We start from the raw sequence: 26,653 nt of genomic DNA, 5'->3' as shown, positions 1-26,653 counted from the left end.
ATCATCCTTTGCCCCGGACTGATTTTCCCCCAGGGACAGGACCATCAGGAGCCTAGTGATTAATGGCACCAGGGGTTAGAGTTCGCTCTGGTGGGAAGTGCAGAGGCTGAGGGCCCCTGAACCACTCCCTCAGTCCTTCCTCAAACGTCCACGGTGAGCACCAGAGCCACACGGCTGGTCTTCACAGGGCTGGCCTTCAGGAAGAAAGTAGGCAGCAGACCATCGAAAGGTTCATAATAGGAAGTACGTGGGTGTGATAATGATCAATACCCTTAACCTATGATACATGCCTTCAAACTGCTTTATATAATGTATTTACAACTCAGAAAAACATAAAATATGTAACCAGGTAAAAAGCCTTTCTGTCAGTCAGAGAATGACTACATTTATCAGTTCTCAAGAAATTTGTTATCAACAAAAGAAGTTAGCAGTTCGACTAAAGCAAATGTTATATAGGGACCCCATCAAAAACAAGGCCATTTTATCTGACCCATGCCCTATTTTTAGCTGAAAACAGATGTTCCCATTAAAATGGACACTATAATAAATCAATATGGAGCGCCCCCGACGCCAGTGGTGGTAAATTAAATATTGCTGACTTCACTTGATGGGCATTCCTTAAATAATTAAGAGACGGGGCGACAGCCTTACAGCGGCCAACACACAGGAAATGAATTTTTTACTGAATGAGAGCTCTGGCCGGTGTGAGGTTTCACTGCCATCTACTGTGAAGAGCGACAAGAGAAAAAAAAAAGGTAGTGAATGAAAACAAAACAAATCATTCCGTGGTGTTTGGTTGTCTCACCTCGTTGAAAGACTTAAAAATCGATATAATACATTCCTATTATTTTTATGTCAGAACCAAGACAGAAAAACAGAAATAAATCAGACAGAAAAAATGGGTTCTTTGCTGCCTTTACAGCAAAGGAAACGAGGGATGGAAAAGAGGGATGAAAGAAAAAGAAAGGGGGAGGTGTAGTAGTTAGCCAGCTAGAGAAAGACTGGATTATGGCTGTAAGAAAGATGTCAACCAACACAAACGGCCCCTGGCCTCATGGCAGTGTCCGACACCCCACCACCCATCTACACCTTCCTCCTCCTCTTCCTCTACACACCAATCATTACATCAACAAGCAGATCAAACCAAACCATAATCATATAAGCATGCACATCTATTTACAAATCCAACCTGTCATGAGAAACAAAAACTGTTGCAGTTTGCAACACCTTCTGCATTCAAAATCTGTCAGTCTCCAGGATTATTTATCTGAAGGAATAACCACCCACAAAGCCACTGCTGCTAATTTAAACTGCATTACATGGTTCAAGTCAGTGCATTCCTAATATACTCTTGAAAGGACATTTATCATCATTATATTTTGGACCCAGAAAACAAAACATTTTTAAGTGTGAAATATATCTAAATCAAAATAGGATTCTCCATTGGTTTTCAAATTAGATAAGTAATTTTGAAAAGAAAAAAAGAGCAGGATGGTGCTACCATGAATGGTAGCCTTTCCTCATACTGTCATATCGGCTGACCCATAATGACTATGTTATATCATGCTTTTATTGAATCTGTTGACTCTTTGACAGTGGCGTCATAATTTGGCCACACATGTTTACAATGAGAGATGCCTTAAACCAAATTGTTCAATTGTCATCTAGACTGATTCGTCAGACAAACGTTCTCATCTTTCCCTGTAAACCAGGCAAGTACAGCAGATAGCTTCTTCCATTTTAAAAAAAATGTCTCTCATCTTTTAGATTGTCTTAAGTCCCACAGACTGATTATGTGAAAGAAAGTGAGATTTACAAAATCACTGCATGGCTCTCTAATATAAACTCTAATATAAAATGTTCATTTCAGAGCTCCAAGTCCCTCCTTAGGGAGCTAGTTTATTATGTCTTCAAGCTACTGCTCTCAGAGAACAGCTCCCCTGCCTTTTTCCTTGTTGGACATTTTTAGGACTGGAGAGGTCATATAAATCTTTACTTTTTGAACAACAATTTGGACACTTTGTTATCACTACTTATAACTTGAGTGGCCATTGTATTATGCATTGATGCCAGAGTTTCAAAGGTAACATCATCAATTTTGTGCAAGCTTTTTCCATTTCATGCTTTTACCATATTTTTGAATTTTGGACATGGAAATAAATCTCGTGAGCTACAAGCCTGAAGAAGATTTATCAGGAGAAGTTGTAAAATTGTTGATATATGCCCCTTAAAAATCATCTGCTATTAAAGATGCGTTTTGGCATCTTATATCCATCCCATTGTTCTACTTTCAATACCAGGAATTGTTAAAAGAAATAAAAACTTTTCTTTCCTCATGTTGCAAAAATATTCATAAAATTACTGTTGGGTGTGTACTGTTGTTCTAGAGAATACCCACTGACAACAGCCCAGATCCTTCAAACACCAAGCAAAGAGACACTGACAGGAGAGACGAGCGTCTGGGCTCCACATGCTGAGAGTTTACTTTATGCTGGCATACCCCGACTGTTATGTTTATATGTTTGTACGTTGGGCCAGCATATTGTCTGGACCCTGCTATATGCCAGGGGCATATTTGTTTTATTTATAATGCATGACTGAGGACATAAAAGGTAAAAAAAACCTTGAGTGCATGGAATTTGCTATCTTTAGTGCAGGCAGAGCCAGAGCCACCACTTGCATGTGAACCCAATTCATATCAAGTGTTAAGAAATCCACGCCTCCACATAAGGTAAGTTAAATGTAATGTAACACTATATAGATACATCGCTATTCTGAGCATGAAGTTAAAGCTACAGCTGGTTAACACACACACAGCAACACACACACACATAGAAGGTGAGGAATGGCCTTCTCTTAAATTCTTCAATATAAGCCAGTCAATAATCTCCAGGATCTGGCTGTATGTGACAGGGGCTACAGTCAATATGTACAATTTTTTTATTACTAACACAGGTACAAAGGTGGGTAAAGGCAAAGAGAAAATAGTGAGAGAAACAAAAAAGAAAATAACAGGTGTGTGTGTTGATGGTTGAATAATAACCACATTAAGATAAGAAACCCTCAAAAATAGCAAATCCTTTACCTTATGACCTTTAATTTGCATTGAAGCAGGTCACACGGGTTTAACAACCCTAGAAATGTTACAGCCACATGAATACGTAGACATGAGATGCAAAGGTTAAGATATTATGAGGTAGTACTGTGTACTTACATTACTGTAGAACGGGAACAACATGCCAGACTACTTCACAAAGATAAAATAACGTTTACACATGAGCACCCTCAAATATATATTGATTTTATCAAATAAATAGGAATGTCAGCTCCAATGTGGGTTTCTTTCAAGAATAAAATCCAGCAGATTTTTTACTTCAAGTTGTGTCAACAATGACAATACTAAGGAGGGAAATGGTACATAGTCAATAATGGAAAAAGCTGCATTTACTAAAAAGACGGCCAGTTATTACACTTAACAGACCCCACAAATGGTGGTTTTTTTTTCAGGGTGTTAAAAACTGAGAAAAGCTGGAATTTCTCCAAACCGGTGCATTTTTTAAACACTGAAGTCTTCAGACTGCACACATTAACAATAATAAGAAACTGAATTTTATGACTAAAATATTTTAAAACACAATTTTTTATACTTCTAAGGAATAAAGCTGTCAGCATTTGGTCTACAGTCCTATGAACAAATGAACAGCAAATGTATAAATGTACCAATAAAAGAAGCTCACTGTTGTACATGGTTCCACTTAGCTGTTCTAAGTTTCTTCATTTTCACAGCAGACATTGCAGATCTCCTTAAAGTAGGAAGCACCAATCTGTAAATCTGGCTGTATGCGCGGGTTTATTACATTAAACTGATTCAGCACTGCAAAATTGCTTATAAGTTGAAGTATGAAGAGCACACAAAGGCTCTTTTAACACGTTTGTGACAGGTTTTTATCACATTAGGTTTAGAATATATTTTGTAAGTGATTTATAATCTCTGATTGCAAAAGAGATGAACTCTGCACAGCAGAGGAAAAAAAAGAATCGATCTCAAAATCCATGTTTGCAGTTAATAAACATGCTCATGGTCATTAGTCATGCAGAAAATATTCAATTTCAGTGGACAAATGAGATACCTGTAATTTATGTTGTGAGATGTGCAGCAGATTTTTAGATGGCTTCATAAAGCAAAGTGTTTAAGCGTGCAAATTGTTGTTAAGGTTTTGATGATTTCAAGCAGCCTGGAGTGATTCTTTGTCACTGTACAGTGCTGAATTTTTAGTATTTACCCCCTTACATATTTTGGGAAAGTATTCTGTGGCTTGTCAAAATAAAAGAAAAACCTTTTGGAAGACGTCCCTCCCATTACATCTGGAAAAGAAGAAAAAACAAAAAACAAAAACAGAGCATACTAAAGAGGGAAACCGGTTGCTTTGCTGCTTTTTTTTCAGGGCCTGGACAACTTTCCATAATTGACTAAATCATGAATTCTGTTCTCCTGGGGGTAAAAACCTAAAGGAGAAAGTCCAGCTGTCATTTCATGGCCTTAAGAAGAGGAGCAATTTGGTTATGTATAAAGAAAATGTTCCAAAGAACACCTGCAAGTCCACCTCTAAACATTTACATTTTTAAGCCAATAAAACTGAATAGAAAACAATATTTCACTACGTTTAAGTGTCCAGAAAATGTTCATTAATCAATATCATTATTTCAATTTTAAGCAATAGTTTGGAATTAAATATGCTCCAAAAAATTTAGATTGCCTGAATAATCAATAAATTGAATAATTAGTTGATAGATTTCTTGGAAAAGTTGCAAGGGAGACCCAAGCAAGGGCAAACCAAACAAAGCCATCTTGTGCCACATCGTATAATCGGAAAGCACCACTGCAGTTTTAACAATGAGCTGACATTAATCCTAAAATTGCTGTTGGCAAAGAATCTAAAAGTGAATTGTTTAACTGAATGATGAGTCAGGGAGTTTCTTTCTGGGAGTTATTACAACGAGCCGGCAGTCAGTAAATAAAAGAGCTGTCTTGTGTGGTGTAAAGGAGAGAAAAACTGGCCAGGCTCCAAACAAAGGTCAGCTACTGCAAATCTCACTGTGTCTAGTAAAATCATTGGGAAGCCTGTCAGCCTGCACACAATGACACCATTAGCAACTGAATTGCATGATTAGAAGCTTTTCCACTGCAATTTGGCAGTAAATCATTCTTACCCATAAAGAGGATAAGTTTGGTTTGCATTTTTTAATGCTTTAAGCAGTGAAACCCTTACAGCGTTTCCAAATAGCTATTTTAAATAGTTCTAGCTGCATTAAAAGCACAAAAAGAACAGTGAAAAAGAGAAACATGACTCCTTCTCCATGGGTCATAAAGATGGGTCACCTGGTGAAATAGAGGGGGAGGGAGACTGAAAAGGTTTGGATGGCACGAAAAGTGAGATGGCCTCTCCCAACTGTAACCCAAGTCCCTTCGTTCCCCTGAGATCCAGCAGATCAACTGACACGACCCCAATCAACAGCAGAGGATATGGAGCCAAATGAGAGATGGATGAATGCATGGCTGGATGGACATACTGAAGGATGGCTGAGGTGTAAGGGAACCTACAAAAAATGCATGTTTCCTCCCGGGAATGTTTGCTTTTTGTAGTTGACTAAAAAAGGACATTTACTGCCCAGTTTGCTTAACATACAGTACTTACACTAAAACGGGTCTTAGACAGTTTGTTGAATGTGAATTAACTGGCAAAGTGTCAGTGTTTTACATGTATGACTGCAACTTCAGCAATCTGCAATAATGTCAGGTAATTAAATTATCTTAAGAACAACCCTTCGGGATGGGTGTGTAACCTTAGTACAGACTATAAAGAACTTCATTCCTTGACATAGCCTGCAGAAACCACTAAAACTCGTTTTGTCAGTCATGCATGAGGCACACATAATTTTTATGAAAGATGTTTCTTTTTCCCTTATTGCACATTTCCACCCTGTATAGGATCGCATTTTTTTTCTGAAGAACTTGCATATTTTTTACAGAAACCTTCACCATTTTTGGACACCAAGGTAGCGAACAGACAGACCTCAAATTAGACCTTCTGCAGAGCTCTCTATTTCCAGATCACAGTGAAATGTTTCTCCAGACTAGAAATCTAGTCAGAGCAAACTTCTTACCCACACCATTTTAACATCCCAAGATTTTTTAAAACATAAAATCTTTAGCTTGGAATTACTTTGATTAGACGTAGCTTTAAATAGTGATAGATAATATTAAAAGTCCAGCTTTGAATGTGAAGTCTTTTATTCAGTGGACTAAATATATGTTTAAAAAGGTTGAATCTGACAACAGCCTCAGTCATGACAGTCCTTATGACTAAAGTGATAGATTGTTGACATTTCTGAAAGGGACAGGTCTCTCTGATGTCTAAAGGAGGGGTTTTTTAAACAAAATAGAATATATACATTATTGGCTTCAGCTCTTTTCATACCTTAAGTCCACCTATGATTAGATGATCAGTGCTTCATGACGGCTTCTCCCCCAGAAGTGCATTTTTTCTAAGAAATTATTTAAGAAAAAGACTTTAGTTTATTTGCAATTTGACTGATCTTTTGTTGATTCTAAATAAATTCTAATCCTGAGAAACATGCAAAAATATTTAGATTCCTCTTTAACTCTGTAAAAGAGATTGCTCCCTGGAAAAGCAAAGAACTCCCACTCCAGATTGATTTTGGCAGATTACGAGACTGACTTGTTTAGGAACTTTAAAATCAATTAATGTACTTAACGTCACTGCAAAAGCAATCATATGATAGATAAATACTATGTTTAGAAAAAGTTTTAAACAGTTTGGTGCAGTAAACGTCCACAAAAACCTACCATGAAATGCAAGGGTTGGGGTACCAACTGTGATTGGTTGTTTAAATATGTTGCATTTTTTATTTGCATTACCTATCTTTATTATCTGCTCTACCCATTAGAAATTCTGATGTAATACACGAATACAAAATTTGGAACCATTTCCATGGTTAGAGAACCACATTAAGTCCCTTTATAAGGTAAGAACAAGGCATTTTTTATCATCTGAAATACTGAAATAACAGCTTGTTTTTTCTTCTTCATAAATTGTATCAATGCATTACAAGCTCACATTATTTATTCTATAAATACATTTAGCACTGCATGTGCTTTGATGCATTTTTTTATAGCATTAAAAATATATTATTCCTTGCATGAAATTTTGAATATGATATAAAACTAAATATTGCATCCAAACAGTCCTTCGCAACTGCAATATTGCAAACATTGATATTGCGATGGCCAGTTTTATTCAATATATTGTGCAGCTCTATTGTTTATACTTGCACATGAATGTGCCAACAGATGAACATGATACCTTCAAGCATCTGGAAATTGTATTCAAGAGACAACCAGACTGGAGGTCCACAATTCTCTTTCTGATATCTTGTGAAGAGACAACTGGAAAGACTGAACCAGAATAAGGATGCAGGTCAAGATTGTGTCAGCCCTAGAGTCCTGAAGGGCTGTGCAGATCAGGTCTGTGGGATTCTGTAGCACCTCTTTAACCTTAGCCTGGCCCAGAAGAAGGTTCCAGTCTTGTTCCAGTACCAAAGAAAACTCATTCATCCGTCGTCAATGACTATAGACCTGTTGCCCTGACATCCCACATCATGAAGGTCCTAGAGAGACTCATGTTGGCCCACCTGAGTAAACAAACAATAAACTATCAGGACCCCCCTCAGTTTGCTTATCACGGTGGAGTTGGAGTTAAAATTGCCATCATAGGCTTACTTCAACAAACCCACTGTCATCTGGACAAAGCCAGCAACACTGAAAGGATAATGTTCTTTGATTTCTCCAGTGCATTTAATACAATTCAACCTGATTTGCTTTGTCAGAAACTCCAGAAGACTCAGGAAGAGGCCTCAACAATCTCCTGGATCAAAGACTACCTGACAAACAGACCACAGTTTGTGAGACTGAAGGGTCGTGTGTTTAACCAGGTAGTCAGCAGCACAGGAGCACCACAGGGGACTGTACTCTCACCATTCCTTTTCACTCTGTACACCTCAGACTTCCAGTACGAGACAGACTCCTGTCATCTGCAGAAATACTCGGATGATTCTGCAGTCGTGGGCTGGATCAGAGATGGACAAGAAGCTGAGAAGCGGTGGACCGCTTTGCGTCATGGTGTAGAAACAGAGGAGATGATTGTAGATTTTAAGAGAACCAGGAATAAGTCAAACACTATTTCCATCATGGGAAAAGAAGTGGAGGTGGTTGAGGAGTATAAATACCTCAATGTTCACCTGGACAACAGACTAGAGTGGAGATGCAAACTGTGAAGCCATCTACAAGAAGGGACAGAGCAGACTGTACTTCTTGAGGAAGCTTAGGTCCTTTGGTGTTTGCAGCAAGATGCTGCATATCTTCTATAAGTCTGTTGTGGAGAGTATGATCTCTTCTGCCATCATCTGCTGGGGAAGCAGCATCAGAGCCAGGGACTTAAAAAAGCTCACCAAGCTAATAAAGTGGTTCTGTTCTGGGGACTCCTCTAGAACCTCTGGAGATAATTGTGCAAAGAATGATTCTTCATAAAATGAAGATCATTATGGAGAACCTTGAGCATCCTCTTCATGAGACTGTCCTACAACAACAGAGTGTCTTCAGTCAGAGGCTTCTTCAGATCTGCTGTAAGACAGAGCGCTACAGGAGATCCTTCCTGCCCACAGCCATCAGCATCTACAACGTCTCTTTGAAGAAACCTGCATAATATGAGCTACAACAACATCTAATTTCCCTTTGGGATCAATAAAGTATTTTTGAATCGAATTGACTAAATTTATTTTACTTTTCCACGTCACATAAGAAAGCAGTGTGTTTGAGGTGTTGCTTTAGGTGCTGTACATAGACAACTTTTTTTGACGAAAACTGAAAAGTTTTGTTGTGTTTCTGCTGTTTGTGTACACCCACAAAGTTGCACATTCTTTCACAATGGCATGATTTGAAAATGGGTTCCTGAGTGTAAGGTTTTAAAAACATGTCTGTCTCTGTTTTTAAAAATCTTCCTATATGGGGAAGCACCTGGCACATTCGCAGTATGACTGCAATCAGTTGATATTAATGTGCACGTGCACAGCATAATGGTTGCTGACCAGTTTAAAACCCACAGTGAAAGAAGATATTAACAATACAAATGATGGATTGCAGAGTACCGTTTGTGCTGCTGACTCTTAAATATAAGGATGATCCTCCAAGAAAGTGTTCTTTTCTACCTGTTTTTTTGAAGCAGGAATTGTTTGTACGCATACGCATGTTGAGTGTCAAAAAACATACCCCAAGCTAATGGTGCGGCTGGCAAATGACACTGTGTGGTGTGCTCTGGGATCAATATTAAAACGTTGTGATGTATTTTGGAGCTTAAAAACCGATGAGTTCATCATTTGGGCTTTCTCGGCTTGTTTAAAGGCATAATGTGATCTATGCAATAGTATGTAAACTTCTAAAATTAAAAAGTAAATATTTCTTGAAGAAAAAAACTCATATTCTGCCATTTAGGAAATAGAAACAATTTGAATCATCACAGCTGACCTAAAACAAGAAAGGTTTAGTCTGATTTAATTTCAGAGAGCGAGGAATAAAAAAACAGGTGTCTATTTTTAGTCAATGTTTATGTGTGGTTTCAACTGTGTGATTTCATGTAGCTCATCTTTCCTACACATAACCAGGAATAATCTCGTATTTTCCTTTCTGCTTGACTCAAACAGCTAGCTGTATAAAAGAACATGAAGTACACCTTTCTCTTATCCGTTTTCGGCAGGGCTGCACAATATATTGTAAATTGATGTTTATCAGAATATTACTATATGCAATATGCATATTGTGAACAACTGCCCAGTATGCATTATCAGTTAGCTTCTTATTTAAATACGTAGCATTCAGGCTCTCTATGCCTGTAATATATTTGTTTAATGCAGCATAAAAAAGTTTCAAATTCTTAAGAAACCTTGTTGTTGAAATGGAAATAATGAATTTCATTTTATCAAGTAGCTGGGTAGACTTATTTTGAGTCCTTGTTTGCTATTAACTCACAGCACACAAACATTATCCCTTTAATTACTTGGTAATTTATCCCAAGTCATATCATTATTGCAACATTCACAAATATAATCGCACATCACACGTTTTTCTAGTATTGTCCAGCCCTAGTTTTCGGCAGGTCATGGACAGGACATGCAAAAAAAAAAAAAAGGGCAGGGAAATTCTGTTTGCTGCATTGCCAATAAAACACGCATGCAAGAATGCATTCACTGTTTTTGTGTGTATGTATCGTTATGTGCAGATTTTTAGCTTTTACCTTGTTTCTCAGAAGCAAAAAAAAAAAAAGACCTCTGCTCTATAATCACATGTAACTGGAAAATCAAGAGAGAAAAATAGCCCTCTAGCCTGACCCTGTAAACGGCCGTCTTTGACGATGAATCAGAAAATATCGTGAAAACCTATTTGACAGCAACAATGTATTATCATGGGAGTAACTCTGGCAGTAGCACCAGATTTTTTTTTACAAGTCTGGAAAAACCCACAAAGTATAAGACAACCTTGCACAGAGATAAATGTAAATTTATGGTCAAACTAAAATATTCAATGGGAATATAACTCTATTTTGCCAACACTAGTGGGGGTTTACAGGTAAGACTGATTATTTCACGACACAGGAGAGAGACATATCGGTTCCTTAAAGCTGGCTTCATAAAACAGCTAACTGCACCAGTCAATAACCACCCAGATTGACAAATAAAGCCATCAGGTTTATTTGCAGCAGTGATCAATAAGAGAGAGACATCGACAGCTATATGTTGAGGGGAAAGACAAATATATTTAAACAAAGAAAGGGGGTGTGGGGGTTACACAATCATAGAGGAAATTTTAACTCCCATCAATGCAAATTACTTTTGACTTCTGGAATCTATGACAATGTGCAATGCATTTATCTTTTGGTGAATTCACTGGTGCTTAAAATGCACAGGAACAAGTATAACAGAAGTCTACCATAATGTTAAGATTTTGTTTTTTATAAAATAAACATTAAATAAATATAGGAACACGGGTTGTGGCAGATTTTAAATGACAAATTCTAAATACCGATTTAAGAGCTACAGGATCAGCACTGTCAAACCTTGTTTAACAAACAAACAAAAAATAAAAAAATCACTCCACATCAACGTAAATGTCCCTAGCAAAGACTGTAGCATCTGTGCATCACATCCACTTGGGCCCTTGTTTCCATTAGTCTCCTTTGCACTCAGATCTCAGTTTCTGTGCGGCTTATGGAACGATGCTGCAGAGCTCGCACTGGAAGTGAGCTCAGAGCTATTGTACTGGTGTAGGGCTCCTCTGGGGGCTGTAATGCATTTCATACCATCCATCACAGGGGTGTGGAGGGCAGGAAACATTGCTTTAAGAGCACACACAGGACACAGATGGAGAAGCAAGACATGCAGATATGCAGAGATAGCAGAAGTTTGGGAATTTGTTTATCAGAGGAGGTATTCTAGGGAAAGCAGCTTATGAAAGCCTTAAATAAGACCATTTCTTAAATGTTTTTTTAGATTGATTGCAAACATATTCCACTATAAATAAAAAAAGGAAGCATAAATAAACTATATGACATTGCGGCATGCCAGGATCTGCTTGTGGTCCTGTTCTCTGCTGACTTATGTGTATGGCGATTAAGAATCTTTTAGCTCTGCAGCGTGAGCTCTAAAATACCCTTACATTATGGACACAATTAAAGATGAACAGCACTAAGGCAATCTGTGCCTGTGAAAATGTCCGCCCAAATGGCAAAGGAAATAGCAAGGAGGTGCATAGGATTGGGGGCTGGGAAACAACGGAAAGGATATAAACAGCAGTGCCTTGGCTGTAAAGAAACAGAAAATAAAAAGTCTTCCATTTCCATTTAACCTCTGCCAACACAAGCATAAAAACAAAACAAAATCAGGAAAACTATTTCCTTTTGTTTTGAAGGAAGACCGTAAACTTGCAGATGTAAGCTCCACAAAGACTGGGCTGTAATTTGCCAGCCACTGGGTGGAGTGCCACAGAGTTAAAGATAATGTCAGCACCCAAATATATCAAGATGGAAGCCACAATATGTTTGATCACAAATGCAGGGGGAGGATGTGTTCAAAAGAGACGGTTTGTCTCTTCTTTTGGAGTTTTCCTTAGAGGAATGATTAAAAAGTGGTGGCTGGCGTCGGTGTATCATTAAGGTTGCCACCCTTGTCTGGAAGTAAATGGTAAATGGACTGAACTTATATAGTGCCTTTCCAGTCACACAGACCATTCTAAACGCTTTACACTAGTGCCACATTCACCCAATCGCACTCACTAATGCTCACACATTCATACAGCGATATGCAGATCGGTAGGCAACTTGAGGTTAAGTGCCTTGCATAGGAGCACATCAACATATGGCAGGAGGAAGCTGGAATCAAACCCACAACCTTTTGATTGCAAGACCACTACTCTTCCTACTGAGCTACAGTCACCTAAAGTAGGACACCTCTACTCCAACTTCTGCTTTTCTTGCATTTGCGTGATTATATTTCTGTCTGACTGATAGTGACTTGAGCTTCAAAAGTGCTTTGAAAGGGAAATGAAAGCGCATGGCCTTGTTTCTGCTCAGGCTGGCTGATGTCTCCTTTAACCTCTGCTTGGTCACCCTGGTACCCTGTCTGTCCTTGTCTCGTACTGTGGTTTCCACGTCTGCCGTCTTCATCCCTCATTCTCCGTTTTCTCTCCTTTCACACATTTAGACACATGACGGTCACTCCCTTGTCTGCTGTCCATCAGGGGTGCCCTATCAAAAACGTTGGACCCCACTTATTTAGAGATCATTAATCATGCTGTGTAGGAGAGGAGGTCTTTTAATCCAGTCACTACATCCTGAGTCTGACCAAGCAGACCGCAGTGCAGCCTCTATCCCCCATGGTGTTATCAAGTTTCAGTGGTTGTAACTGTAGCACAATAAACAGAGGAGGGGAAAGCAGAATTTGGAGGGGGTAGAGGTAGAAGGGGCTGGAGACACAAGTCAAGAAGAGAGGAAAATGTCAGTTTCTCATTACATTTTATTGCTGCACTCTGAGTAAAACATGCTTACCAGGATTACCTTTATGACAGAATATTGGATCCCCAACTTGCAAACCTAATAGCTGCCCCTAACCAATCAAATTAGTCTCTCAGAAAAAGAAAACAGTTTAAATGAAAAACCAACACTTCATCTAAAATGGACCAACACACTCACAATACCTTGTGCTTTTATTGTAGAACCCAACCAGGTGCTGCCACTTTCCAGAAGTTGTGGGGTGTTAACTAAAGGAAAATGAGGCCATATCAAAGAGCCAGAGAATGTTCCTATTGTGGGCTGGTGTTTGTGCAGAGAGCCTGCATGTTACAAGGGCCGGAGTGAGGCTGACCAGGGGAGTAATATAATGCATACATGGATCACCCCCAAGCCCATTTATGGTGTAATTGGTGTGGACAGAGCTCTGGGTCTCTGGGCTACAGTTGGGGAACTTCCTCTAATGTCCTGTTGGGAGGCCACTTTTCCCACACTACAAATCCTATTACAGCTGCAACAAAAAATCTAAATCTGGACTAAAGAACACATTTTTCTATGTTGGAAAATTGGTAAACAAACATTTATTTGTCATTAAGAAATTTTATTTTACATTTAAAACATGGCATTGTTTGTTACCTTATACGGCAAGGGTTATTGATATACCAATTAACTGACTTACACCATTTTGATTCTAGATAAAAACAAGACCTGCTCATTTGCCATTGCTGCAACCTTTATGAGAGAAAACAGCAACTCTTACAAAAATTTTCAGCAGCTATAATTAAGTAAGACCATAATTGTTTAAGTTTGTTATCTCTCCTACCATTTGCCCTATTTTTTCTTTGTATTCCCTTAAATCTTTTTGCAGGCCAATCACTTACTTATCCTAAAAAAAAACATACAAATCCTGCTTTTAACTAACTTTGAACAGACCCACATCTCCTAGTACCACAGTAAATGAACGGGATAAACTAATTTCACCCATGTTAACCAATAAAGAGTTTTTTACATCTATATGCAGAGTAAAGCTGCTTGTACGTGTTTAGTGAATGCAGCAATATTTTCACCTCTAAATTGCATTGATTACCTTTCAGTCCGGTAGTAAATTAAGTAAAATGAAATGTAAAAAGCTGACATTGGCCTGACCTCATAGTAAATTTGTACAGAGAGACAATCCAAGTAGAAGAAATCAGTTTCTGAATAGAAACTGACCAGACCATCTTATGTCCTATGTAAACAGCTCTAATTGTTGATTAGCTGGTTGGAAACCAAAAATCCGATCTTGTTCAGTCAGTGAACACACCATACATAACCTCTACCAGGGCAATGACATTCTTCAAAGTTAGAGTAGTAACTGAAGGATGAAGACTTAGCTTGCTATTTTTTAGTATTAGTGAGGAGTTTAAAGATAAAGTCAGAGGAAATACAGAAGGGTGTAAGAAGATTCTGAAAAGGAAATTTTATTTCCGTTTTAGTTCATTCAGGCTGAGAGCATGGAGCAACTCTGTAATCCCAGGGCCTTTTACTGAAAAAATTATTAAATCCTTTTTTAGTTGCAGTGCTGTGTAACGTTGACTGCTCTCTCCCTAGCACATGGTGTTTTGCTGGCTCTGCTCCTAATATAAATAATTAATGAATAATCATGATATAAAAGGCTTGTTTAAGCTCCTTTGCAGTTACAATAAATAGATTTGGTTTTTAACAACCTAACTTAAAACAAATAAGTTCTCAGTTCGTTCCTCCCAATTATTAAGATGTAACTCACTGGTATTTTTTTAATGAATCCTGAAAAAAATCCTGAAAGAAAAGAAAATTGTTATTTATTCTTCTTAAAGTGAAATCACAGTTGGAAAAAAAAAATTGGCATCGACAGATCAGGGCTTTACAAAACTTAAGCTTAATCTAAACCTGCACATCCCCCTAAAAGGAAGAGAAGTCTCTTGCCTTTATAAGCAGTGACATGCAAGGATTTTTATGGCTAGAGGAAAGAGGAGAATTGTTGTATTTACCCCTCCCAGCACACCCCTCTGTTCTTGACTGGTGATTTCAATGAACAGGAGCCTCCCTCTTTGGCTCTGTCCATCAGAGTCTGTGGCCATTAATCATCTCGAGTGGACAGCGCTGACAGGCAATTGGCAGGATCAGTCTTTTTTTCCCTCATCATGCTCCCGTAGATCCAGCAAACTAATTTACACCAACCCTAATATGCACCCCCATTCCTTGCTCCAAACCCCACTGCCCAATGACACAGCAACCAGCTATCCAAGCATGACAATCCATCTTCAGCTTAATCAAACCCTTTAAGGCAGTTAATAGTGACAAGGCAGATTGAAGCTTTTTCTTTCCATGCAGAGTAAATCAAGACAAGAAAACCTGTAAGGGATCTAATGAACAGTCGCCGTAACTCCTCAGGGTTACACTCTTCCAACATGGGCAGCTGTAATGCATTTATACTACAAGTACATGTCAGGCCATTAGCTAATGTTTGCTCCTGCAACAAATAATTAATTTATACATGAGTTCCTCTAGTTGTTTAAGGCTGAGATCATGCTCAATAATTACAAACAACAAACAGAACTGAGCTCAGATGTGAATGCAAAAGAAGTACCCAACAAAAGATGAGAACTATTGTGAAAGGCTCTCTAAAGGTGAAGGTTGAAGAGGCTACTTGTAGAAGTCTTTTGCTTTATCTAGATCGAAAGCCCATCAAAAGCCCCCCTCATTCACTGACACGATTTAGGACAGCTGCTGAAATTCCTCAACCATTAACGCGCACGCACGCACGCACGCACACACAAACACACACACACATGTTTTTAAACTGCAGAGGCAGGAAATGGGAATCCCTCGTAATTTTTCCTTCCGCTGTTGCTTTCCTTTCAAGACTCAGAGGCCCTTTGGAAGGTGGGAAAATCACCTCACCATTTGTCTCTCCCGTCTTGAGTCTACTGAATTTTACTTAACCTCACAAAATAAAGTTGTATTTTCTAAGCATTTCACCTTCACTTAACAATAATTTATTTTTGCAAATGTCATCTTTAAAGAAATCTCCAAAACAGCTTTAAGTGATAAAATCTTGTGATTTTAAACTAAAAACTTTGAATCCAGAGAAGTTGAAGGAAGAAAATAGTTTATTCAACAAATGAACTACCTGTGATTAAAACCAAATATGTTACTTTAGAGAGAGAAACCCCAAATCTCTTAAAAATATGAAACCTAAATAATAAAAAATGTAAGTCTGCCCACAATTTTGTTAAACTGTAGGTAATCTTCAGAAGCTGTAGTATTTTTTACTAACTGTTGACCCTTGCACTTACTCACTACCTAACACTTGTACAAGAAAATACAGGAACGTGATCCATGCAAGCTGATTCCACTAAAGTTTCTGTAACACACACCAGAAATGTAATTTGACTCAAAATTCTGAACAACAAAAATATCACAAGTCAATTTTTTTAAATCTAAACTTAGAAGTGTAAAGGATCTAACCAGCTTTAGGGAAATGGTAAGGGAACTACACTCTGAATCACAGAAAAAAGATGCTAGAAGAGACGTGACAGACTTCGTCCCTTTGTCTGTGCTCAATCCATGACCGTCCAAACAAGAGCTCTGGGCGTCAACATCAGATCAGAGGGTGCCACTTTCGTAAATTAGGGTTTATTTGGCAACAGGTTTGTATGATGAAACAACTTTATTAGCATACCGATTTTGGCATCTGGCTTTCACCAAGGGGGAATCAGTGTTTGGCATAAAACGAGGTCCAAAACTAATTTTTGTGGCACTCTTAATGGAAAACCAGGCTTAAAATGGGCAGTACGCTTCAAAGCTGAAAAAATAGCTACGTAGCCTGTAGCTAATTTTCTGACTGAGCTCCAAAACAGCCTTATTTATAGCCTGTTCTGGAACTCGTTCATCAAAAACTCCACATCATTTTGGAAAAAAGCATCTGTGAACATCAATTTCTAAGCCTCGCTACAGATTCTCAATTTGTTCTAGGTGTGGGCCATTGTAATACCAGAATATTCTTTGATCTAAACCGTTCCATTCTAGCGCTGGATGTACCTTTAAGGGTGTTGTCCTGCTAGAAATGTCAAGTCTTCTACAGCCTCTAACAAATAGTATTCAAGTATTGTGCTGTATTTAGCTCCATCCATATTCCAATCAACTCTGACCAACTTCCCCATGCCGGTAAACAAAAACATCCCCATAGGATGATGCTGCTATCACCATAAATCAGAGTTAGAATAGTGTGTTCATTGTGATGCGCAGCTTTCATTTTCTACCGCACATAGCATTTTGCTTCTAGTTCAAAAACTTTCATTTTGATCTCATCTGAGGAGAGAAGAACCTTCTTCAGTGTGTTTGCTGTATCCGCTACAATGTCTTATAGCTTGCTTCCAACAAGGCCTTCTCTACAAATTTAAGGAGTGCACAGCTAATAAGGGTTCTGTCAATGATGGTGTCAATGATGGTGTCTCCCACCTGAGCCATGGATGTTTGCAGTTCCTTCAGATTCTATAATTAAAAACAGTCATGCCTTTTGCAACTCTGCCATTATCTCTCCACTTTTGGATGATGGATTGAACAGTGCTCTGTGGGATGTTTAAAGCTTGGATAGTTAACAAACTCTGCTTTAATCTTCTCCATAATTTTACTCCAGACCTGTCTGGTCCTTGTTCTTCACAATGCTATTTTTTCTCTACGGATCTCTGAGAAGCCTTTGAGGACTTCACAGAATAGCTGCATTAGACCTAAATTAAAATACACACAGGTGGACAGGTACCTACAATTATTTATTTAAAGGTATCTGAGTGAAGGGGGATGAATACAAACGCAAAGAAAACTTCTCAGATAATTTCTGATAAGATACATCAATGTTTATAGTCATAATATGATGAAATGTTAAAGGTTCAAGGTGTATAACTACTTTTACAAGACACATATATATTCACCAAACACAACTTTCCTATTTAGGTATAAACCGCATATCCAGAGCCCATTATCCCTCATCACAGTCTGCCAAAACCTTATGTAAAGTATGCACCACTGTATGCACCACTGTAATCACAGTGTAATCACACTTTGGCAGCTATTACTTAAGCCAAATGTCTTACTTAGCAACAGGTTTGTGTGAAAGCCTTGTTGTATCATCGGTGCGGATCTGAAGAGTATTGTAGTAAATGCAGAAGCAGTGCATTGTCAGCCTAGCCTGAATGCCTGACTCACAGGCAACGACGTTCTACCAATGCCAGATCTACTTCATTCTGATAATGCCAGATCAACTGAGGCACCTGCTGACACCCTAAGGCCTTTAACCTTAGGAGGATAGTAGCCAAAGATTACAATATTTGATTCCTGTCTGTCGCTGTTGCCTAATGTGCTGTTCTTACCTCGTTTCTGCATGAAGGTAAACAGATCATCCAAAAATTCTTTCCTTTTCGGATCGTTGTCCAGCTCATACAGCTGCAGGAAAACACAGAAAAATATCAGGGCACTACAAGTGTGTTGTATTTGTGCAGTCTCTTTAGCATGTTGAATTGCTACTGAAAACAAGGATGTCTAAATGCAAAGTTTAGTGAATTGTGTCATTTTAGGCCAACATTGTCTTGACTTTGACAAGCTCACCTTAGCAAAGTCTCTGGAGGCTTCTCCTCTTCCTCTGTTATTGTCAGCTTCATCTGTCCATCCAGCACTGCCATTCTGCAGCACACAAGTAAAAAAAAACATATGAAGGTCAGTAAACAGACAAGAAGTGATGCCAAACAAACAAGCAGAGAATGCTGTTTGTATGAACAAATATACTGAAGGAAGAAAATGAAAAAAAGAAGAATAAAACTCAATGACTTCAAGCTAGAGTAGAAGTAAAACAATGCATCTCAGTGCTATAGATGCATATTTTAGTTGCTGTAAATGATCTTTGGAGTTACTGATTCTTTTAGTTTTGCAGATCAAAATGCAAAATGTGTGTGCTGGACTGAAGGGAAAAAAAGACCAAACAAAAAACTAGTTAAAGACAAACATCAAAGCTAAAGAATGCATTCATCCAGGGGTTGAAAGAGCAACGTCTGGAGTTATTGTGCCCCTGATCTCCTAAATCCCCTCCCCCTTCATCCTCAAACATCTCCATTTGACCTAAACCATCTGCATCTGGCCTGCCCTGCCCCCACCTATGTCTTCCGACCCAGCTGGATACACGGGCCCCCCATCCTTCAATCTCAACGCAGCTGTGACGGGTGGCCAAGTTCATAGAGTGTAGCTAGCTATCAGGAGGGGCCGGAGAAGGGTGGGCTGGTCACTTGCCCTAGCGTGCATCTCTGCAAGCATGCACCTACGCCCACATACGCAGACACAAATGCGCAAAGGCTAATCATCAATGGGTTCATGTTTGTGAGTGCAGGAAGGGGCGGGGGGTGGGGTGGGGGATGGGGGGTGAGCATTGGCAAAATGGCCCCACAAGACAGGAAGAAAGAAAGAAAAGGCAGGTAGGAGTGCATGGCATGTGCAGGCCAGGAATGTCTCCTAAAGACAAAACCTATAAAAGCATCAGGAATCAAAACAAGATCCTTTTGAGGGTGACGTTAATAGCTGCAGTGCAGGGTCTAGTTTCAACCAGGAGCCTATTGGTCAGTGGCAATTACAGGCTCTGAAATGAGAGCCAGGAGGGCAGAGGTTGTCAAGGCCTCTGAGAGCAAGTCATTTTCACCCTCTCACTCTCGTGTGTCTAACTGTTGTCAACATTCATGCTCCCTAAACAAATATTCATCAGCCATCAACGTGGACAACCGCTGCAAATGGGGTGTTTCAAGGTTACCAGATAAACGCATGAAGAGTTGCGAAAGAAAAGCAGTCACCGGCCCCCTAACACATTGGAAGTATTTTTTTTATAACCAACAATGTCTTACATATAATGTTAGTTTTCCTAAAAAAGAAATCTGAATTAAAATATAGACGCTCAACATATGTTTGAAAGACAAATATTTTTATGCCTAGTGTGTAAGTCTTAAAAAAGTAAATAAAAAAGCTACTTTCCTGATGTAAAAACAGCTTTTTTTAGATAATTGTTTTAGATAATTAGATAATTGTGACAAGATTACAAACGGCTGACCACATAAACATAAAAGATACATTATGGTGCATCTGACCACCTATGTTAAACTTTAACCATTATAAATAATTATGACAGACGATACTTCACTTTTTACCTATCGTTAGCCTCATACCAAAATTACCCAAGTCATATTTAAAGTTTTTCAGAAAAAAGAAAAACACTTTTTTTTCTGCAAGCACATTATATTTTTTAGCGCTAAGGCAGGAGTAAGTCTAAAAATGACTTAGGCAATTATGCTATGAGTCTAATGATATGCATATTCTTAATTCTTTTTACTTTTGCATAAGAAAAAAACTTGCAAAAAGCGACTCCTAAGCAAGAGGTTTTCTGCTCCTGTATGCTCACATTAGTAACCGAATGAGAACCCTTTAAGTTATAAGGAAAACTAAAGATTCCTTTCACTCTGATAGTTAGCAAGCTAGTGTATGATGCTGAGCATGAAAGTAATAACTGATCAGACCATGAGAAACTAATCAGAAAAGTTATTTTTATAGTAGTTTTTTTTCTGTGAGGAAGTGTATTCCAACAGTACGATGCTGCCACCACCAAGTTTAACCATGGGAATGGTGTACCGAGTGATGTGCAGTATTAGTTTTCTGCCACACATAGCTTTTTGCATGTCTGCCCAAAAGCACTTCCACATGTTTATTGTCTTTGCTTGCCTCCTTCTGTTATTATTGCTGTTCATAGCCGTCTGATTATGATTAGGTAGGTTTGCAGTTGTACCACTGTACATTTTAAAAGCTAACTGTGCTTTAAGCTTTGTTCTTTAGTCTTCATTATTCTACTTGTCAACTAATGTTCTTGAAAAAAAGACCTCTGAGGCCTTCAGAGAACAGCTTGATTTATACTGAGATAAAATTACACACAGGTGAACTCCATTTCCTAATTAACTTTTAATGTCAATTTGTTGCACTGAATTTTATTCAGGGGTGTCAGAGTACTAGGGGCGAATACAAATCCATACTACACTTAAGATTTTTATTTGTAAACATTTTGAAAACTATCTTTTCCTCCAACTTCTAAATTATGAACTACTTTGCGTTGATCTGCTACATAAAATACATTGAAGTTTATTGTTGCAACATGACAATGTGAAAAAGGTTAAGGGGTATGAAAACTTTTCGAGGCACTTTCTGGACTTTAACATCACTGCTGAAGTCTTTCCTCCATGGAAGGAGACCATTAAAATTGTTTTTTATCTATTTATTGATGATCCTTTATTCAGTTAGCCGTATCTAGCTGTTACTTACTCTGATTTACTCTGAAGTATTAACTGTGTCATTGATTTTTATACCCTAAATTAAGAAAACTTAGGAACAGGAAATATGCTTGCTGGAAATTTATTATTACACACAGTAAACTTTGTAATCAAAAGGGGGTAGCTTTATGTTCTATTAAACAACTACAGGACATACAATTTTGAGGACTTGTTTTTAATTCTGTAAACCAAAGGCATAATCTTGGCTTGAATACAATAATAATTCCAACATGCAACTAAAGATTAGTACCAAATGCAGGTCCAAAACTAAAGGCAGTAGCTACCGGGTCACTGGATTTGAAAATGTTAAGGAAACACAAATGTGTTTATACATAAACCACATGCACACTTGCACACACATACACAATCATGCTTCCTTGAGGGACACTGTTGTGGGAGAGCAGGGGTCAAGGTGTTGTGACATCAAATGAGAACAAAGGTCTAAAGTGACCGAGTATTACTGTGCAGTCAATGTCAGACTCAGGATTTTTCCAAGCTGTCTGTAAAAGTTAACGTTTTAAACTGAATTGGTTTAATTAGTTAAAAAGGATAGCAATGTAAATAAGAACCTGGTGTGAAAAGTGAGTTCAACCTAATTTTTAACTCTTGGAAGACCCTGAAAGGGAAACAGACGTTTAAGCCTGTTAAAGCAAGTCTACATGCAACTAAACACATAAATATTCACTGCACATTAACTACATTACAGATAAGCTAAAAGAAATACCAAGCTGTGTAATTTCTTTAAAGGAGTTGGTCATTTTTAAGCACCAATCAATTGGTCAGAGATTGGCATCTGCAACTTTTGACTTGAGCAGTGCTGCTACTAAAAACTAATTTTTTACTCCAAGTTCATTAAATGTGTCAGAAGTAAGATAAAGTTTAATCTATAAATGCACCAGCAAAAAGCCTGCAATTTGATATGCATTTTTGAGTTTTCTTAGAATGTATGTAAAGGTTAAGGACATATGCTTTGATGCATACATGAGAATAATCCTGTAATTCCTTAACTTTCTGATGGATTCAAAACACTACCATCAGCAAAGAACCTGCAGCATATTTTTCTTTTAATTCTAAAGACCATGGAAAGAAAACCTGGCAGGTCAGGCCTCAAAGAAAAACAGGATATTTATTTTTTAAATCAGCCATGAACAGCCTAATTGGTCCATGTATTTGTTGGATTTAGTGAATAATTTCCACCAAAAAATAAGGAATTGTGGTTGCAATTGGATAAGAAAAACTAGCTTCAATTCCCATGTACAGCACATCTAAAATGATGTTTTTCCCCATACACTTTATTAAGTGGTTAAAACACACTTGATTGTGTGGTCTAGAAAGAGACAGGTTGTACAACCTGTGGTGAAATTAACGATAACCCTTTTGAACAATGATTGAGGTGAACATCAAGAAAAAGAAAACTGTTAGCTTTTCTTCAGGAATCATTTTTATCCTGTGCTCATGTGCTCAAGTATTTCAGGATATCTGAAACACTTAACCACATAAGGAAAGATGCAGGCCAGTCATTTGAGTTCACTGAACACTGGTGTTGGTCTAACTTTTTATTTAATCCTAACTGTGTGCATTTACCTTTTCTTCTTTGGATCTTTTAAATGCAATCAATAACCAAAATAGAAACTTGCCAAATGCCAATTATTGATTTATTACTTTAGGACAGATCCTTCTTTGGCAGTTGTTGATTTTAATTCAGATTTACTATGCTCATAATAGTGTTAAGTCTGCCAACTTTTGTGATAACAATTTATTGTAAACTAAAACTAAAAAGAACTGTTCTCAAAGTATCAAGCTAGTCCATCAAAATAATATTGTTATGACATTTCAATCTTGTGTTGTATCATTTTGTTTATATGAAAACCACCTGCAGCTGCCCTGGGCTCAAATACGAGACCATGTAGGTTAGCAATTTTATTTTCTTTCAATTCATATAATCCATACTTAAATCATTATAAGTTTCAGTGCAGATTGTTTGGGTAAAAGTTTTAAATGTGAAACTGATTTTAGTAAATAAAATACCTTCAATGTGCAAAGCAAGTCCTAGACGGTTTGTTTATGATATGAGGAAATACTGTGGATAAAATGCGACATTTGTGAAGCTATCTGGTGTCTCAGTAGAAGAAATATCTATGGCTAGCTAACTTCAGATGGGACCCAACACCCACATTGTCCGAAGGTCCACTTTTAATATCTGATTGGTCTTGGTTGACCTGATCTGGCCGGAGGTGCGAGTCCTGCTGTAGAGCGATCCTCACAACCAAACTAACAAAGAGATTTTATCCAACAAAGAGGCAGGACCCAACTGCGTCAAGAAGAATTAATCAACCAGTTTGGACTCAAAATTAGTGCTTGTTTTGCATTGTACACTGTGTTGTTTCTTTTCATTAAAGCTCTGTAAGAAACAATTGTTATATTTTTTGCTCATCTTGTGTCCTTAACCTTTACATATGTAGTGAGGACCATGTGTTGACTCCCATTGACCCATTGACATAACCTTTATGATCATGAAATATTTGCATTAACAACACTGTTCCAAATCCAAAGGTCCACAGCAGAACTGTCCAAATTTATTTCAAAGCCAAAAAAATGGTTGATAACGGATCCACATATCTGTGAGCCAATGATACTTCACTACAAAAGGGAGGCAATCGACACTTTCTACTCTGGTCCAGAGCAGGTGCTGATTTTAATGGATTTTACAAACTTCCTCAAAATTACTATCAGGTCATTAAACTCGTAAGACGACCGGCCAAAAAGTTTTCTTCTTGACATATGAGAAATAAACACACTCCTAAACTCTTATAGTTTAAGCTTTAATTCTCACTTCATGAGTACGTTGTGGTTACAATTAAATGTATTTATTAGAGTTTTAGACGTGCTTTATCTTATTTTCTCTTGTTTAGAGTAAACATTGACTGATATTAGACGTGATATTTCTTCCATCAAGTAAAATCTTAGATTTCCAGTGCTTACTTTCTTTAACAAATAGCTTAAAAATATGAGAAATCTCTTATTCTTTTTGTAACAACAGTTAAAAATCCCTGGAATGTTTCAGATGAAATTAACTTTATTGATAAGTGAGTAAATAGATATAGAAATCAGTCACATTGGGTGATTTATGGACAATAAAGTCCTTTATTATGGCTAATGGTTCGCTACATTATATTAAATTTGTGTTATAGAAGAAACTTCTGTTTCTTTAGCTTGTGTGGAAAACGCTCACATGCACAAAGTAATTATAACAGGAGCCATTAACTAGGAACAGACATGTTGGCTCTTGAAATGAGACCTTGGTCAGCTGAGGAATGTTAACACCATGTTGCTCGTTGTAAAGTTAAGAGTGGCTACTGATGTGTTTGGACCGCTCCTTATGATCAGTCACCTGAGCCCCCTCATCACATCCACCGCTCCACCCAGAAATGACTTAAAAAAACAATTCCCACACCTTTCCATGTTTAATGGAAGATGTACATGACCTGACATGCCTGATGTATTTAGTAACCGTTTTATTGAAGGCAGCACAACAAAATATTTTAGTAAAGGTGGGTTACCTAATGCAAGCGTTGTCAAATATCAATCACAAATAAAACTGTAATGACATTTGAATTGCGCTCATCAGAACACAACTTCTCAGCTTAATGTACACACACAAACTCAGAGTTTAGAATCAGTATGGGTGTGACTAGTATATATATGTGTGTGTGTGTGTGTGTGTTCCTGTCTTGGCATCACAGTGAGAACCATTTTCCTGATTTCACCATCAAATTGAGGACCGTTTGTACCAAAGTGAGGACATTTTGCTGGTCCTCACGACCTATTTTGATAACGGTTAGGTTTAGGACTAAGATGTGAATTGAGTTTAGGTTAAGGTTAGGGTTAGGCATGCACTGGTAATGGTTAGGTTTAGGGTTATTGTCAGGGTTAGGGCATTGAAAGGGTTGAAAATGACTGAAAATCAATGGAAGTCAATGGGAGTCAACACATGGTCCTCACTACATATAGCAAAACAAGAGTGTGTGTGTGTGTGTGTGTGCGTGCGTATGCTTGGCTCAATGACTGTTATGCTATGTACCAAGGTCTTATGAGTGCAAAACAAGTCCACACCATCACCCACTCAGGTGGTATGAGGTGCATTAAGGCAAAACAGTTTTGCGCTGGTCTTATCTGTCCAAAAGGACATTATTTCAGAAGTTAAATGTTTCATTCAGTTTCTCACTTGCAAACTTAAGTCTTGCTGTCATGTTCTTTGAGAGAATAGGCTTTTAACTGATTACTTGTTAAAATAAGCTATACTAATTGATTCTTACTGTAATGTGGTGAACTTTAACATTTAACATTCAACAGTCCTGTTAAGACTCATGTAGCTTTTGTAAAATTAGGGACATGAACATAACAGATACTCATTTTGTTCCTTAAATACAATTTAGGCAACAAGTTTTCAATCTGATTTAGTAATTTCCCAATTAACTATAATCTCAGCATTGGCCAAAATAAATGTGATTATAATTTATTTTACATAATCGAGCAGCCCCATATAAAGATGTAGTATTAATTGGTTGTGTGTTGGTTATCCGGTAATAGAGTATATATGTTTTTTTTAAAGAGTTAGTTAAAAAACCAGAAAGATTTTTCATTACATTTATATTTCTAAGATTTAAAAGGTATTTTATTGAAATGAAAAGGAAGAGTTGAATTGGCTTGAATTATCTACAGCTATATTCAGCTTTAAATAATGCTATGTTGCTAATGCCACCTTGCTGTGCACTGCCAGCCAGGTGGCTGAAAGATATCTACTATACTTTTCACTTACTTAGAAATAAAACAAATTCGGTCTTTAGAAATATTTGCATTCGCAAAAAACACGAAATGCAAGAATGTTGAAACTAAAGAAGGGCCACTCATCACTATTGTTATGGCAATGGTAATACCATCTACTTCCAGTGTTATTCTATAATGAGAATAAAAGGCAAAAAGGAATAATCTTCTACACAATAAGCACTTGAAAACTATGTCTTTTAAGTCTATGTATAGCAGTCTATGCCTTGTATCTATGCATATGAATGCCGAATGTTCACATAGCTTCTGTTTTTGTTGTGCTGTTAGAGGGTTTACTGGTCAGGCGGTGGGTAGCCTAATTACATT

At 37.8% G+C, this 26,653-nt stretch overlaps 1 protein-coding gene across 1 annotated transcript in view; it reads right to left on the bottom strand.

Moving 5' to 3' along the window:
- Positions 1-26,653, bottom strand: part of LOC124866626 (AT-rich interactive domain-containing protein 3B-like) — a 72,535-nt gene that overhangs the window by 12,455 nt on the left and 33,427 nt on the right. The window contains exons 3-4 of the mRNA XM_047362503.1: positions 18,759-18,833; positions 18,524-18,596 (exon numbers count right to left, since the gene is read on the bottom strand). Of these exons, the coding sequence (XP_047218459.1) occupies positions 18,524-18,596; positions 18,759-18,833 (148 nt within the window). The remainder of the gene's footprint in view (positions 1-18,523; positions 18,597-18,758; positions 18,834-26,653) is intronic.

This window comes from Girardinichthys multiradiatus, chromosome 4 (genome assembly GCF_021462225.1).
Source record: "Girardinichthys multiradiatus isolate DD_20200921_A chromosome 4, DD_fGirMul_XY1, whole genome shotgun sequence".
Classification (NCBI taxonomy): domain Eukaryota; kingdom Metazoa; phylum Chordata; class Actinopteri; order Cyprinodontiformes; family Goodeidae; genus Girardinichthys; species Girardinichthys multiradiatus.
This window is presented reverse-complemented; position numbering and strand designations above follow the sequence as displayed.